The sequence below is a fragment of the Charadrius vociferus genome, unplaced genomic scaffold, assembly GCF_000708025.1.
Source record: "Charadrius vociferus isolate BGI_N301 unplaced genomic scaffold, ASM70802v2 scaffold158, whole genome shotgun sequence".
NCBI lineage: Eukaryota > Metazoa > Chordata > Aves > Charadriiformes > Charadriidae > Charadrius > Charadrius vociferus.
Genome location: NW_009661372.1, coordinates 1725725 through 1743833, shown reverse-complemented (window position 1 = coordinate 1743833; position 18109 = coordinate 1725725). Strand labels below are relative to the sequence as shown.

Genomic DNA, 18109 nt, shown 5'->3' with positions numbered 1-18109 from the left:
CTGTAACCCCTTCGTAGAAGGCCACCAAATTTGTCAGGCATGACTTGCCCTTGGTGAAGCCATGCTGGCTGTCACCAATCACCTCCTTGTTTTCTATGTGCCTCAGCAGAGTTTCCAGGAGGATCTGCTCCATGATCTTTCCAGGCACAGAGGTGAGACTGACTGGCCTGTAGTTCCCTGGGTCTTCCTTCTTTCCCTTTTTGAAAATAGGGGTTATGTTTCCCCTTTTCCAGCTGGCAGGAACCTCGCCAGACTGCCACGACTTGTCAAATATGATGGCTAGTGGCTTAGCAACTTCATCTGCCAATTTCCTCAGGACCCACAGATGTATCTCATCAGGTCCCATGGACTTGTACACTTTCAGGTTCCTCAGGTGGTCTCGCACTTGATCTTCACCTACAGTGGGCGATTCTTCATTTTCCCAATCCTCGCCTTTGCATTCTGCGTCATGGGCAGTGTGGCTGCAGTCCTTGCCAGTGAAGGGGATGAGTTTGGCTGACAGAACTGAGAGATGCAAGACTCCTTGCTAAGTAAACCAGCAAAAGGTCTATTAAGTACCAACTCCTTTGCAACAGAATGTAAAACTAAAGCATGTGAACACATATCATTCAATATTGCAAGAAAAGCAGTAGGAGAACAACCAGCTGGCAGCTCAGCTGAAAGGACAAACCAGTGCATCAGATCATTGTTCCTTATTCTACTTCAATTTGCTAGTCTCAGTCACGGGGTACCAGTCAGTTGAAAAAGCGCACTGTAGAAATGTTTACAACAGGGGAACAGCAAGAGAGTAATAAACTTTGGCAAACTGTAAACACAGCACTGTTTCCCTTATATTCTTTGTTACCTCCCTTCATTTACTTCAATATAGCACTTGATTGCTGAATATTCATAGAATCATAGAATAGTTTGGGTTGGAAAGGACCTTTAGAGGTCACCTAGTCCAACCCCCCTGAATGAGTAGCGACATCTTCAACTAGATCAGGTTGCTCAGAGCCCCGTCCAGCCTGACCTTGAACACTTACAGGGATAGGGCATCTACCACCTCTCTGGGCAACCTGTTCCAGTGTTTCATCACCCCCATTATAAAACAATTTCTTCCTTATGTCTGATCTAAATCTACCTTCTTTCAGTTTAAAAACATTACCCCTTGTCTTATCACAACAGGCCCTACTAAAAATTCTGTGCCCATCTTTCTTATAAGCCACCTTTAAGTATTGAAAGGACACAATAAGGTGTCCCCAGAGCCTTCTCTTCTCCAGGCTGAACAGCCCCAACTTTCTCAGCCTGTCTTCATAGGAGAGGTGCTCCAGCCCTCTGATCGTGGCCCTCCTCTGGACCTGCTCCAACTGCTGAGGACTCCAGAGCTGGACACAGTACTCCAGATGGGGTCTCACCAGAGCAGAAGTGCAGAATCACCTCCCTCGACCTGCTGGGCACCCTTCTTTTGATGCAGTCCAGGATACAGTTGGCTTTCTGGGCTGCGAGCACATCTTGCTGGCTCATGTCCATGTTTTCATCCGCCAGTACCCCCAAGTCCTTCCTGGCAGGGCTGTTCTCAATCCCTTTATCCCCCAGCCTGTAAAGATACTGGGGGTTGTCCTGACCCAGGGGCAAGACCTTGCACTTGGCCTTGTTGAACCTCATGAGGTTAAAAATAACGGACTGGCAAATTTCACTTGATTAAATGGGCATTTCAAGCATCCTTATACCATTCCTCTGGCCAAGCACTTGTACTTTGCATGCTACAGTTCACTTTCAATGAACTACATGACTTCAGTGTTTGTGAATCATCCACCCGTCATCAACAGGCCTCCAATATCCTAGGACCAAACAGTCAGCAGGACAACTGTCATACTGTTTCACTCAGATTAGCATGCAAGCATGCTCTGTCATTAAGTAAAACATCAAGACCCATTTTCAAACTACAACAAAGCTGCTCAGCTCCAGCTGTAAGATCAGCCTGGTGTGCTACGGTACTAATTGGGGGTGGGATGGGAATGAGGAAACAGGGATAGTGGCAGCTATATGCCTATTAGCCCTACAAGAATGCATGCTGCCCCTTCTTTTTGCACTGGTAGAAGTGATCTCATATTATTCATGCATTCATTTGTTTTGGAAATGCTTTGGAAAAGATCAACTGAAAGCAATTATTTGCATCCAGAAAGGAGGCACAGCTTATAATGGGCTTTAAAAGAAAGCAGGGAATCAACACCTGAGCTGACTCAAAACTTGAGATGGAAATTCTGAAGACTGCCAGCCAAGCTGATTCTTCTATGTATAATTTTGCTTTTTAATAGTTTATTTAGACTAGAAGTTCTTTCAACTTGATTGATTACATCAATTTGTATAACTACTTTTATGTAACACTGATGTAACAAAAAATTACTTTATTTACATGCTCAAAAAATGAAGGAAAACATATCTTATCCTTCATTTAAAACACAATGTCCATGTCATCTTAGAAGTTCCACTTTCTCAACTCTGTTTCAAAATGTACATGTTCAAAATTTGTTTGCTGCTCAGAGTTTTCTACTGACTTTAATGATCACTTTTGCAAAGAGATGGTGGTATTGCCTCCTAAGGCACCAGAGAAAAACCTCGGGAGTTCTGAGCCAATACGTTACAACCTTTCTCAGCTATTCCGAAAGAGAGGAACATCAAAACCGTGTGTATTCTGGAATTAAATTTGTTAACCTGGTTTCTGAGGAAATTAAGTTTGTCAGCACATTGTTTGCCTGTCAGTATCCCTCCCCAGCAACTTTCAGGCTTACTAAATAGAAACCAAGTTTGACAAATCAGCCCAGGCCAGAGCTCCTACACGTTTTGTGAAAACGGGTAGCCAAGTAGGAGATAAGAACTAAAATTAGCATGCCTAGCATGGACGAAACACACAAGCATAATTCAGATCTTTTCCATTTTGGCTGCCAATTAGTACATGCATACTCAATCACCAGTACGTCTGGCTCTGAACCAGCCACAGAACACCAGTCACATCTCCTGGTCAGCCAAACAGGTGGGAAACACAGGCCATAACTACAGTTACTGATTAGTGCTCCAAGAGAGCAACTCCAAGGATAACACACTAAAAAACTGTAGAGAGAGAGGAATAACTGAAGATAATGGCATGAAGTTTTAAGGAATGCTGGACTCAAAGCTGTAAGATGCCAGGCATCATTGATTCTGCAACTTGAACATACAATATGCTTTATTCTTACCACATTCTTCGGACTGATGTTTTTAATCTGGTGATTGAAGCTTCCAGGGAAATTAGAACAGTGACAGCTTACTGAACTGGATAGAAAGAGCAGAGGTTCTTCTCTGCAAGATACTTCATGTAAACCCAGACGTTTTTATAGTTCCTTCAACTACCTTCAGCTTACACTAGTCTCATATCCTAAGAAGTCAGGGAAAGAATGGGAAGCCTGTGGAACATTATAGCAGGACAATACTTGCCAAATATTCCTATCTTGTAATATTACCAGAAAATGCATTACTTTTGTGAACCTGTCATTTAAACAACCACTCATTTTTTACTAAGACTCAATCACTTCAAAATTTCTATTTGATTGTCACAACATAGTTGTTATTATGCAGGCATAAAGGAATCACAAACAAAAAATGGTTTCAAGGTCATTAAACAAAAAAAAAAAGAGAACTCAGCATCAGCTGAGGAGTGCTCAAGTAGGAGAAATACCTATTAAATCATTTCTCCATTTCTCTATAAATCTGAAGGATAAAAAATAAATACCACTAAATACCACAATTTTTAGGTTGTCTATAAAGTATAAATATAACCTACTTTCTTGAAAACTGAAAATAAAAGTCACTCATCTTACTGTGGTAATAAAGATAAACTTTTTGTTTTAAAATCTGAACTACCTTTCTTCAAACTCCTCCTCAGTAAAGTTCATCCCTGTCCATACATGCAAGAGGAATAAGTACTAGGAAGTTTCTTTAGGTATGTGAAAACTCCCCTCGAAAAAAGGGAAGGTCTCAACTATCAGCTCCTGCTGCTGAAGTGAAACTCAAGTTTAATTAACTTTTGTATAGAAGCAAACTACACCTCAAGTAAATCTTGCAAGAGTTAAAGCTAATTTTCATCACATGAATAAGTATCACCAATACTGATGCTCTCCCTGTTCTATGCTCTCCTCACAAGCTGAAGGAATTTCCGCCATGCGAGTATACTTTAAACTAACGATAAAATTTTTTCCTGTCTCTAATCTGTAACTCCCAGGAGTGTCTGCTTTCTTGTCTGATGCTCAAACACGACATTTCTAAAGTTTAGACAGAAAAAAAAATATCTATATAACCAGCATCACAATATCGTAACAAAAGCCATCACACAGGAGATAAGTAGAGAGGTACGTCATGGAATGAGGGAGTACAGGGAAAGCAAGGAATGTTGTCTAGTCCAATAAAATGATCAAATAAAGGTTACAGTGAGTGAAGGGGGGCAGCAGAAGAAATCGTAAGCATTTTTTTTTCTATGCCTGGAAAAAACAAAAACTGTGACGATAAACACATAATAAGGAAAGCCATGGCCTCAGGGATCACATTCTGATAAATGTTGATATATGGGAAATCCAGATTTGCATGACAGATTTTTCTGACTTACTCAAATAGGATGAATATTCAACCTGTGTCGAAGACTACTAAAATCACCGGAATGTGAGGTGAGGTGAGCTTCTGTTGGTTTCAAACGTGCTTCAATATTATTGGCCTGCCATACTCTGAAACAGTATGCTACTTTCCACAAAAAAAACTGTTCTTCCATTAAGGTGATTTCTGCTATCATGTCTCTACGATTTACCTTTTTTGTGGGAACTCTGTCTCTCACGCAGCAGTTACAGATTAGGCCAAAAAAAAAAAATCTTAAAAAATGAGGTATATTAACAGCACTACCATATAACTAACTTTTCAGTCTTTCTGGAAGGACAGGAAGAATTCTTCCTAGTGGGAATACAGAACTACCTTGCTATACCAGTTAGCGTTCTTTATTCCCTGAGAACAGTTTAAAAAAAATCAGTTTCATGATGAGAATTTTTCATAAACACAAACACATGGGAAAGTCAGTGTTTGGGAAAAAAAAAAATTAAAATCTAATAATCTGCATTATTCCTGGAAGTTTCTTCATGACATAAAATAGAAACTGGGGAAAAGGACAAGTATGAAAAGTAGAAGGAATAAAGAGCTTAAAGTATCCCTGCCAGATGACTAACAGGCACTATTCCTTTGTTTAAAAACTACACCTTCACATAATTAGTTCTCCGTCAGGCATCCGCCAATACACCAGATCTACAAGAGGTTGTGTAACTACCCAAGTATTAGTTACTAACAACTTAAAGCAGCGCTTGAAGGTTCCTGCAAAATCTTCTTTGTTGTAACAGAACAAGTGCTCTCACACTACCCATCTATTTTAGGTACGGTATATTTACTGTCCATCCATTTAGAATTTCTCTCCCACACCAAGTGCCGGTTCTGTTGGGGGATTCCCTTCTTCTGAAGCTTGCTACTTTCTTCTTCAGTTTCCAGCTTTTTCATACCAAACACACGTTTCCCCTCCTTATGAGCTCTCCTCATTCCTCATCCTATTCTCTCTTGCCCAGCTTACCTCATTACCCCCCTATTATTTTTGACTGTTGCAATATTTAGAGAACTACCAGCTATCTCTCTCTGCCTTTCCTTCTGTCAGTCTTGTTACTTTTGAACTGCTCCACAAGCAATCACCTTAACTGCCCTTTTGCTTTGTATTGTCTGGAATTCCTATTTTATCATGCAACTAAGTGTAAGTTATGCTCTCCTGCTCCTATGCCACTCATTTCCTTTGCCGCAGTCCCCCAGTGATTTTTGCCTCTGGATGAAATCCCTTTTTCATTTCTTTGAACCAGTTGCTATTCAAAACAGTTCTTACCAGCCTCTCATGCACTCATCCCTTCCTACATTAGCATATCTGTATATGACCTCAGACATCTTCTAACATGCTTTCATAAAATAGCAAAGAGGAATCACAGAGTCATTTAGGTTGAAAAAGACCCTTAAGATCATCAAGTCCAGCCATAACCCAACGCTGCCAAGTCCACCACTAAACCGCGTCCCTAAGTGCCATGTTTACCTGTCCTTTAAATACCTCCAGGAATGGTGACTCCACCACTTCCCTGGACAGCCTGTTCCAGTGCTTGGCAACTCCTAAGTGAAAAAATTTTTTTCCTAATATCCAATCTAAACCTCCCCTGATGCCAGGTGTGGCCACTTCCGCTTGTCCTATTTCTTGTTACTAGTGAGAAGAGGTCGATCCCACCTCTCTACAGCCTCCTTTCAGGTAGCTGTAGAGAGCAATAAGGTCTCCCCTCAGCCTCCTTTTCCCCAGGCTAAACACCACCAGTTCCCCCAGCCGCTCCTCCTAAGACCTGGGCTCCAGACCCCTCACCAGCTTTCTTGCCCTTCTCTGGGCACGCTCCAGCACCTCTATGTCTTCCTTGTAGTGAGGGGCCCAAAACTGAACACAGGACTCAAGGTGGGGCCTCGCCAGTGCCGAGTACAGGGGAACAATCACTTCCCTAGTCCTGCTAGCAACACTATTCCTGATATAGGTCAGGATGCCGTTGGCCTTCTTGGCCATACTGCTGGCACACCACTGGCTCATATTCAGCCGGCTGTCAATCAACACCCCGAGGTCCTTTTCTGCTGGGCAGCTTTCCAGCCACTCTTCCCCAAGCCTGCAGTGATGCATAGCGTTGTTGTGACCCAAGTGCAGGACCCAGCACTCGGCCTTCTTGAACTTCATACCATTGGCCTTGGCCCATTGATTCAACCTGTTCAGATCCCTCTGTGAAGCCATCCTACCCTCCACCAGATCAACACTCCCACCCAACTTGGTGTCGTCGGCAAACTTACTGAGGGTGCACTTGATCCCCTTGTCCAAGTCATTGAGTAAGATTAAACAGAGTTGGCCCCAACACAGAGCCCCGGGGAACACCACTTGGGACCGGCGGCCAACTGGATTTAACTCCATTCACCACAACTATTTGGGCCCGACCATCCAGCAAAGAGGACACGCATCCAATCCACAAGCAGCCACTTTCTCAGGAGAATGCTGTGGGAAACAGTGCCAAAAGCTTTACTAAAAGTCTACACGGACAACTTCCACAGCCTTTCCCTCATCCACTAAGTGGGTTACCTTGTCACAGAAAGAGATCAGGTTTGTGAAGCAGGACCTGCCCTTCATAAACCCATGCTGACTGGGCCTGATCACCTGGTTGTCCTGTATGTGCCTTATGATGGCACTCACGATGATCTGTTCCATAACCTTCCCTGGCACCAAGGTCAGACTGACAGGCCTACAGTTCCCCAGATCTTCCTTCTGGCCATTCTTACAGCTGGGCATCACATTTGCTAACCTCCAGTCAACTGGGACCTCCCCAGTTAGCCAGAACTGCTGGTAAATGATGGGAAGTAGCTTGGCGAGCACTTCCACCAGCTCCCTCAGTACCCTTGGGTAGATCCCAAGTGTATAGCTGATTCTGAAAATAACAAAGATAGCCTGTTATCACACTAAAAATTTTGAGATGCCATCTACTTGACACATCATAACGGCTACACATTTAATGGAAAATGTTCCCCTAACCACTTGAGATTCAGATATCCATACCTAGCATTTACTGGTAGCTTTATGCCACTGACATACTGACTACATTGTTTATATAAAAATCTTATTTCTGTTTGCCCTGCTCCACCACTAGGTTAAAATAATTTGTTTTCTTTAAAATGGGTGGGCTTTCTTGTGAACACTACCTTTCAAGGAAAAAAAAAAGTTATTTCAAGATTTTTAGTTTAAAAAATACTAAGAGTTATACTGTGACAAGTTTTGTTTTCAACTGGTCAATTTTATTTAGCTGGCTAGTTTTCATCGTCTATTGAAATGACAGACATCAGAATCTAGGGAAATAAGCTAAGTTATTGGAGAGTCACTGGTTACATTTGCACCTTAGCTCACCACACAGTATCTTTTAGCAGAAAGAAAAGTCCCAATTCCAACATTTCACTCATTAAAAACAGGAAACAAAGTCCCTCACATTTTACTCCTCACTCTGAGCTCCTGCGCCTACTGGAATATTATTCATTCTGCTCCTAGTCAGAGTAATGGATTTTTGAGATTGAACTCTTTTGATTAATATCAATTTTAAAGATCTTGCAGTCTAACTTTTTGCCCTACCAAGCTGCTATACAATAGTATCTGAAAACGATAGTTGTCCAATTCAACTGCTGAGAGCCACTTTGTACCCAATGTTTGCTTCCCCACAGATAAAAAGAATTTAAACAAGTCTATAAACATATGATAAACTAGCTTCCAACACAACTCAGTGAATCCAACCAGATCTCTAGATATTACACGCAAATATAAGTTAGTGAATTAAAGCTTATTTTTAGTGTCATGGAGATTCCAATATCAAGCTTACTGGTGATTTAAATGGAAGTTCTCCAAAAGGCATTACACAAATACTCTGCTGGACCCAATTTTGACCTGTTTACTCAACATGAAAATTACAGAACAGAAAAGCATGAGTGTAAGTCAGGTGACTACAGTACAGAAAATAAACCAGTTTAAAAACGAACAGAATACTTGCATTCTAAGAAATGATAATTTATTTACATTTTAAGTAATTAATTTTTAATATATATACACACACACAGACTTCATTTGGTATTAAATGCCATATGAACAAACATGTACCATCATGACGCACCTTTGCAACGGAAATGATGTAATGGTAATTTTTCCTATATAAAATCAGTATAAGAATTTTAAATCCCTTTTCTTATAGGATTTAAGGGAAAACAATAATAAAAAAAAATCAGTAAATTTAGTAGCTGCCCACTTTTGTGCTGAAAATCCTAACTAAAAAACCCTTTTCCCTTAATTGCTCTTCACTACTGACCTCTACAGCACAAGACAAACTGAAATAATTTTATCATTGCCATACCAATTGACAGTTCGCAATGAATTCACAATTGATTCCTATTCTCCTCCTAGGAACCCCTCCTCCCCCAAGCCCCCAAATTCTATTAGGAAAAAAATCCAACACCACCCCTTCCCTTCTACACCCATTTCAGCCTCGCTTCCTTCTTCATTTGGAACCAAGCTTCAGGCCCAGCAATGCCAAGATGCAGAAAGATGTCTGCTCTGACAGCAGTAAGCATTTAAGTACATTAATAGAAATGTTTTTTTTAATTGTATTTTATGTGTGTATAAATACCCATAAATTACAACTGATAAAAGACTATGCTGTGTACTGCAAGTATCTCACAGTTCCTTTAAAATAAAAGTTACAAAGTTTCCCATGACCGTGTTTGCATGTTTTTTTCATTATTGTACACTACCACACCAAGAAACCACAGATGTTTTGTTTTATGAGAGCATCTTACTAGTCTACGTGGCCTACCACACACACTTTATATAAACCACTTGAGCTAAGGAAAAGTTTTCATTTCTGTCCTGAAGTACAGTAGTCTGATAATGGCTGTATACAATATTGCCAGAAGCAAAAAACTGCACAGTTTGCTGTGTTTAATTGCTTCAGTAATCTGCTGAAACAAAATCTGTGTGAACAGCAGATCAGAATTTGCTGTTAATATTAGTATAACTGATGATGTGGCAACTCTAGAAACTTTAGAAACAGCTGCTGGAACAGTTCCTAGGAAAAAAAAAAAAGCCACAATTCCTCAGAATTCTATCTCACAGAGTATAAGTTTGGAAATTTCATAAGCTTTCAAAAGACCTTTTCCTTAGGACATTTACATGGTCTGTAAAAGAATGTCAGTAATTTAACACTTGAACTGTTTTAAGCAGAATTCAAGCCCAATCTAGCACAATTTTCTTCTCCTTCAAGAAACTGTTGTGCTTAGAATTATTTATTAGTAACACAAGTAATGCAAGAATTTTTACATGCATTCCCATAAAGCTAAAATAACTGCTGCCAACTATTCCAGAGTTTAAAGACAAAGTCCTGTTTGCTCTCTAACTTTGCATAGACTTGTAGTTTACAGAAAAAAGTAGTGATTTGCCAGTATACTAAGAAATAAACTGACGGAATAGATTAGCTATTTGGTTTTGAATTGTGTAGAAATTTATTTTTTCTCAGTTCTCATCACTTGTTTATACGCCTTTCCAAGACTTTAGACCGATGTCAGCGACGTATAAGAGACTGTATGACCAGCTTCGAGGAAGTCTTTAAGATCGCATCCAAGCCAGGGATACGCGGATCTTGGCAGCACCAGAATTCAGCCACGGCTTCAATTTTGACCACAGAGCATCCTAGGCACCTGTACTTTTTCAGAACTATCTAAATGCTAGCCACTTTACCTTAAGAATAATTTTGAAGTGGTCACAGATGAACCTAAAGCTGACTTAAGTTGCCCAAGAGACAGAGTCCCTCTGATACAGCTTAACCATACTGGCAGGTAGCTTAGAACAGCACTAGAACTGGCATCTACCATCTGAGGAACAGTTTAGATGCTGAGGGACTTATCAGAACTGAAAAGCCTAAAATTACAGACCTTCTCCAATGTGAGGGAGTCTAGGACAAAGGCTTCTACTTCAACAGAGTGGTTTGGCCAGCATGCCAGATAGGTGCTGGAAGAAATAAGGCTCATAAGCCAGAGACAAAACAGCAAAAAGGAACTCATCTGCAGACCAGCAAGAAGAATTTCCTCGGGGGTAAAGAGTTCCGAGTTGCAGTATTTCCTTTGAGGGAGCTCATGTATTTTATGTTAATTGCTGGATAAGCAGCCTTTGGAGCATTGCCAAGGACTTTTCCTACGGAAATGCTCCCACTGGTGAAATACTCACCAGGCTCCCCTCACGCCATAAAATCTTTGCAGGACAGTAGCCCAGCGTTAGTATTTGTTAGTATTTGTGATTAGTGCACTCTGCTGGTCATTCAGATCCCAGGATTCTTCTCAGACTGAGGGAACCTATACACCAGCTTTCTCAACTACTGGAAAGTTTTCTAGCAACTAAGCCATTAAACAAAAAATGCATCATTTTCCCCATTAGACAGTGGTGTGCCTTGAAAGAAAGCATGATATTTTGAATTATGAGCAGTAAGACATCTCACAGCTAAGTCCAACACTGGATAACTGGTCAGATACCTCACCTTATGCCTTTCCTGCCCTTCAGGCAGCTATAAAGTCAGCACACAGGAATACTGCCCTAAAGGAACTGCTAGATTCCCACATAGCCCAGGGGATAGCACACAACACAGATCTTTAGGGGTAGCTACTTTATTTCAAAGAGAAGCCTGGATCACTGCACTGGGCTGGCTGCCCAGTATTTCAGACTGCTTTAAACACCATAGTGTCTACAGCACTCAGGCACTTATTTTGAAAGTTTCCATCTAGGATTCTTTCTTATCACTGGTAAAGAAGGTCCGGGAATGCATTTAAAAATATCACAATGTGCCTTCGGTAACACTAGCCTTTTGGATATAATACATTAAAAATTTGAATGCTCACATCAGCTGGTTCATGATAGCAAAAAAACAATTTTAAAGAAAACCAAAGAAGGCCTCTGATTACTGTGGAAAATAGAGCTCCTGAAAATTACATTTTGCTTTACTTACTACTAGACTGCAGCTTGTTTTAAGAGTTCTTTTACAATAGGTAAGAGCCCAGTTTGGTTTTTTTCCCTCCTTGATATACCCTTCGTCCTATTTTCCAAAAAGACATATAAACTTATTTAAGTATATCAGTGAAATTACATGATTCTTTTTTTCTAGTTGATTTGTAACTACTCTCCAATGAACTCATTATACAACACTATTGATATCAGAAAAATATAAGGGCTCCCTTGGCTTCCTCTTTGAACCCTCGAGTTCTTCTGCCCTTGTAGCCTTGACCACTAGTTAATTTCGGTAACAAACACCTGCCCTACAACATAACTGCAGGTCATATAATCATCCTGACTATTTTAGGGTTTGATGGTTGAATACCCTCCCCAAATATTACATGTATTTCATAGAAATGCCACTGCCTACAGATAAACACTTAAGTGAGATGAACAGCACAGTTCTACCAGCCACACAAGCCAAATGACCAGCTCACTGTGATGGAAGGGGGACAGTCCACCTTCACACCTCCTCGACACCTCTCCCATTCATCCCTGGTCCCATACTCCTGCTTTTTTCACTCCCTGTAAGACCCTGCTACCTTAAACCAGCAGCAGACAACTACCCTAGCAAAAAATTTATTCTGCACACAGAAGGGGGAGGCAGGACCATGTGACTGGAATGGGTGAGATGCAAGTAGAGTGAGAAGCCCCAGCTTCGGAAGCAGTGAGTCCAGCTGCCTGTGAAAGCAAAGTGAGAGAAGAATCACACTCCTTTGGGGCCATGTCACATGTATCCGAGACACCACACACCGAACAGCAAAGCAATTCTTCACAAAAAGCCTGACACTGAAAGGCCTTTCAACGTTAAAGACTGCTCCAGTTTCGGTAGTCTAAAATGTGGGGGAAAAAAACGTCATTAATAAACAAAATCTTGTATTATATGTCTAAACTGTCATCTTAAGTCAATGAAAACACAAGGAGGCATATCACATCTGAGTGAAGAAGCTGAAGAAGGCTGAAAATAAGGAAGATATTAAGTAACTGCAAATAAATACCACGGAAAAGTCTTAAACTCACTTTGTATGGAATGTTTCTATGCAAAAATGATCATTCAATGACAAAAAAACTTTAACTTCAGATCAATTTAAAATTTACTTATATACAAGCATGCTGGACCTACGGTATCGCTAACAGAAACAGAGAACGCACTAAGGACTAGCATGGGTAAGTAATCAGTTTTTTGACACTTAATGCACCTTACAAAAATTGTGATGCAGTTCAAAAAAAAGCTATACAGGTCAATTCAGCTTCAGGAGGAACGCATGATCCTCTCAAATTCCATCCTCCCCATTCTTTAATAATTCCACCTGATATCCCAGTCAGACCATGTTTTTTTCACTGCTACACAGAAACTTTTGTCACCAAAAGTGATTTACCTTTAAAAGCATATACTTGGCCTTTCAGCAATTTGTGAGTCAAGGTACGTATAAATGCAATTTCAGTAACTGTTTTTCTATTTACATTTTTTATCTTAGCTGTGCCTGACTACTTAATGACAAAGACGACAGCTACCCATCTACACCAGGAGAACTCAGCCTCTATGCAAGCATTTCCAAACACACATTTACTTCTGGTTGCACTGTGAGAAAAGATGCAAGTTTCACAGAATTACAGCTCTAACTCAGACTGCAGTTTCAGAATTTCAGAAACCGTATGTCAGTCTGTCTTCACAAGTTAAGGTGATTTCCCATGGCTTTTTGTCTGATTTTTTTCATTATCAGCCACACTATCCATCTCCGACTTCGCTGTACACCAGTCTAAATCCTTAGCCACATGTCCAGACTGCTTTCTGAACATGTCATTCATATAAATTGTAGTCCAGATAACTCTGAGGTCAGGATGTCAGTCCTAAATCTAAAGAGTAAAAGGGCCACATGGAGTATCAAAACACAAAGTGTTGTGACCCAAAACACTACTGAATGGAATCCACCACCTTTAACTTCATTACTAACCTCCCTACATAACATTTTTTAAGTCTGCGCTTTGTTTAGCAGACTGAAAAAATGTGCATGCATACATATTACCCTGAATACGTAGTTTTATCTTGACTCTTTCAGGAAAATAAAAAAAGAACACTTCAATCGTGGACGACAAGCATTATGCAGACATCAGCTTTTACCACCTAAAAACCACAGCTTTGTAAATAAAGCTCAACCTTTTCTAATTTGGTAAGAGGTCTGTAACATTTTTATAGAGACACATTATTTTGGATGCATGCAACTATTAAAGAAAAAATTAAAGAGAAAAACTCAGCCGATACCAAAGTTTCCGTACCCAAGCAAGTTTGGCAAATTCAATTCATACATCCCACGGACAGAAACAACTCTCAGTTTCTGAGATTTAAATTTGCTTTACATAATATGATGCCTTACTAATATTCAACTTCAGCCATTACAGCATTCATGCAGATACGCATTAGAACACCTATTTTTAAAACAATTCATACAGACATCATTTGCATTAGCTTCCTGGGCTTTCTGCAACTTAATTCCTTAAGACAGTTGTAAGCAGTATTTAATTAAGAAAAAGAAAAAGGGGCAGAGAGATAACTGTATTTGTTGTAATTATATGATATTGGTAGCAGAGTATGACTGTAAAAACAGAACATGATGTAAGAAGCACAGGTTCTGAAGAAACACAAATCTGGGCTGGATCCCATTCAAAAGCTTCAGTTTCATACTATTGTATATTGATGACCAACAACGAGCATTTTTCACATTAAACATGAGTTATCTCCCTTTAAACTTGCCCTTGACCATAGCAGTTGATGATTATGTGCTGCCATCTAGCAAACGTTTGCAGAAAAGCTTAACTTTGGAAGCTATCCTGTGACAAGACACCTGAAAATTCTTAGAAAGCTTTTCAAAATAGGAAACATATACAAGACAGCAGTACTTTTTAAAAAAAAAGATTCCTTCAGTCTGCATGCTTATAAAATTAAACACAAAAAAGATGATAATACAATTAGGCTTAATACCTACATAGTAATTGAAAAACTTAATTTTTTCATTCTAGAAGTTATGTTTTCCCTTGTATAAAAGAATACGATGAGTAGAAAATGGTAAGAAATATTGCATTTTCCTCTTTTTTCTCAAAAACTCTAATCTTCACTGTTTCACTTTGTTCTATCTGCAGTCTTGTACTTCCTCTGCCCATCAACTTTTCCCTGGGCACAGAAATCAAAATGCAACAATCCCATACAGGAATGGGATGTCTGAATTACAAAAAAAAAATGTGTTTTTTAACTCTTTTCAATCTTAATTTTTCAGTCATGCAGTCACACTGAAACTATACCATATTATTTGCCAGATGCACAATGGCTTCTGAAACTTACTGGACCTTGCTAACTGTGGGTTCTGCCAAGATCTTGCTTTTTTCTGTTACTATCTAGGTATATATGCAACTAGAGAAAAAGAACATTTATACACTTTTGGCACAATTTGTCAACATGAAAATAATGAGTTTCTGAAGCTGTTATACTGATATAAACAACTTTACATGAAAAAAATAAAATAAATGATAAATAGAGTGTCTAAACTAATTACTCTGTAAATAGCTGAGTAATTATGACTGATTTCTTACATTTTTCTGTCTTATTTCACCTGATCATGACAACTGCAATTTCCTGTTATTTTCACCCAGGATCTTTACCGCTGTACAGTAACTTCAGATCCCATTCATAGTCACCATTCATACCATTTTCATTCTTTGTTCCCTATTAGACCAGAATAGTTGGGAGTATGTTGCTTCATCAAGGCACTATTCTTTAACCAAATAATAATTTTTTACAATAATAACTTTTGAGGTCTCTACTCCTTTCCAAATTTCTCTGAAATTAGCCAATTAATTCAAAAGCTGTCAAAAAGGAGACACCCATCACAGGCCTTTATTTGTCTCATTTCCTTGGAAGATTAGATTTTCATCATAATAATACTGAACTTTCGAGTTTCTTTGCTGATAAGAAGTTAAATCATCACCCAATTAAATGCCCTTTAATTTCAAAACACGTATACACTTTACTTCATTATAATATTTGAACCAAAGCCTTTAGTTTTAAACTATACTAACAAAACTTTCCATTAACAGTGTGAGGGTTTTTTTTGTTTTCACCGAGATAGCAATACCAGAACAAGTACGGACATTGAATTACACCGAACTGAAGCTACCTACTCAAGTGGTAAGTAATTATCCTTTCCATTCAGAAGCAAGCTAAACAAGTATATCTTAACTTTACAAAGCAGATGCTGTGCAATTTTTACTTATCACAATACAGCTTATAGGAATGCTGTAGACACTCCAGAACAAAGAAGTTTTTGGACATCAATAACTATTTCTTTTGTTAGTTACTAGTATCGAACATAAAACAGGAAGCAATGAAAATACAGGTCAATTACCATTAAGAAAGGTTCCAATTGATCTGAGAAACAATGGTCTTAGACTATTATACTTCATGATATTAATTAATAGCAAAAGTCTGCCTTCACCAGAATTAAAACCTGGAATACATAAATATAATAAGGCTGACTTCACAAGGCCTTACACAGAACTACTGTAAAACCAGCTCAGACAGTTTATCAGCTATACAGGGGTCACAAAGTTCTTTCTGCAACAATTATCATCATGCTTTTTTGACATAGCCTAATAGGGAAGACATTTATATGATCCCTAGCATTGGTTAACTGCAGAATGCCAAAGGTGCATAGTACAGAGCTGCTTAGTAATAACAATAAATCTTCCCCTTAGCAAACTGGAAGAATACACAAGAAAAATCCAACAGTTTGTTTAAAACATTAGACTTTCTAGAGTCATTACTTTACTCATGCTCAAATTCCACCATTTCACCTTTATTAGAGGAAAATAAATATTTTTTACCAGTAAAAAGTTATTAAAAGGGCATCTCAGTAATAAATACAGAGGATACCCAGGTATTGGCAAAGAAAATACTTATTTCAGATTTTATGACTAGTTATCACAGTAATTTATACAGGTCTGATGCTTATGAAAAGGCATAGGTGTAGAAATGGAAAAAAAATTTTTAACCTATTCATACTAGGCCTCCATCCTACCCTTAGCCAGCCTGACCTTACGTCCCTCTTGATATGATGGCATCCAGGGCTTCAGTCTCTGTACTACCTTACAGTATAGACCTGTTATTAGAGAGTGGCTACGTTTTGTCCAAGCTCTGATGAAAGCTCCCACCTCCAGAAAATCTAAGAAACTTACTTTCAGTTTCCTCTTAGGATAGAGTGATGTTTGAACCATAAGAAAGAACAGCATCCCCAGTGTACTTACTGGAATTTTTCAATCTTTTGTACAGAAACTCATCGTATTCTACCTTTTTCTGCAGAACTGTTTGGTCATTCCTCAGTCAAATCACGGTTCTTTTTTTCATGCCTTGTTATACGAGTATCTCTTTGGTGAAAGACTATGAATCACCACCTGAACTTGATCAATCAAAAAAAAACCCTGCTTCAACAATGAATGAAATACTCTTCTTTCTTTGATGATTCACAGGCATATTTCAATGGGAAATCACTCACATTTGAACCTACATTTGTTAACAACAAGGACCAAAAGCTTGTAAGAAACTATTGAGTAAATATCTATATTTTATGTAATATCAAACTACATTTTTTCTGAAAAACAGGCTACCTCTCACTAAATTCTTGACTTGCAAATGAACCACTCACAGAGTCACTATATACCTAGAACATAAAACTTACTTTCAATACAAGTATAACCTGTGAATACGTGTATAATTTGTCATTTTCGTTCTGCTTATGACATATAGTAACTTTAACCATACTGTGAATTATCTGTGAATCCAATGCCATCTGCAGAAGCTGATACAACACATGCTCAGCGGAACTGTCAGCCACTCTTTAGGTGTTGCAGCAAGAGTTTAAAGAGGCCGGTTGTGTCAGACTTATTGTACACAATGATTTGCAAATGCATAGTCAAAACCCACCAAAAATGAAACACACTCTAACTAATTTAGTTCTGAAAGAAATACAAAACATCTAACTTCTTACAGAACAGGAAACAATTAGTTCTAACCCATTAATTCCTCATTCTCAGCCCCTCCACCTCTAAGACAATAGGGCAACATCATATCTTTCCTATCCAGAAGACAAGCAGCTGAGACTTTGGTAGGTCACCTATAAAAGTTCAGTGCAAACACAAACACAGTAAGACATGACATGATACGACAATCATATGACACTCAATGACAGGACGTTAAACCGAAGCACACATGCCGACAATTGTGCAGCTCCCCAGTAAAAGCAGTTTATCTTCGCAAGGCACGTCGTTACTTTCACCACACAGCCCTCTGGCTGAGGCCCACCGCGCTGCGCAGCGTTTCCCGGGGAGGACGGGGGGGCAGCCGTCTCAGGCCGCATGGCGACAGCCGCGGCCGGGGGCGCCCCCGGGGCCTCCCCA

At 39.4% G+C, this 18109-nt stretch overlaps 1 protein-coding gene across 1 annotated transcript in view; it reads right to left on the bottom strand.

The window, feature by feature from the left end:
- SRFBP1 (serum response factor binding protein 1) overlaps positions 1-18069 on the bottom strand; it is a 78965-nt gene extending 60896 nt beyond the window's left edge. Inside the window, exon 1 of the mRNA XM_009893820.1 lies at positions 17983-18069. Coding sequence (XP_009892122.1) covers positions 17983-18069 — 87 coding nt within the window. The remainder of the gene's footprint in view (positions 1-17982) is intronic.
- Positions 18070-18109: the final 40 nt, after the last annotated feature.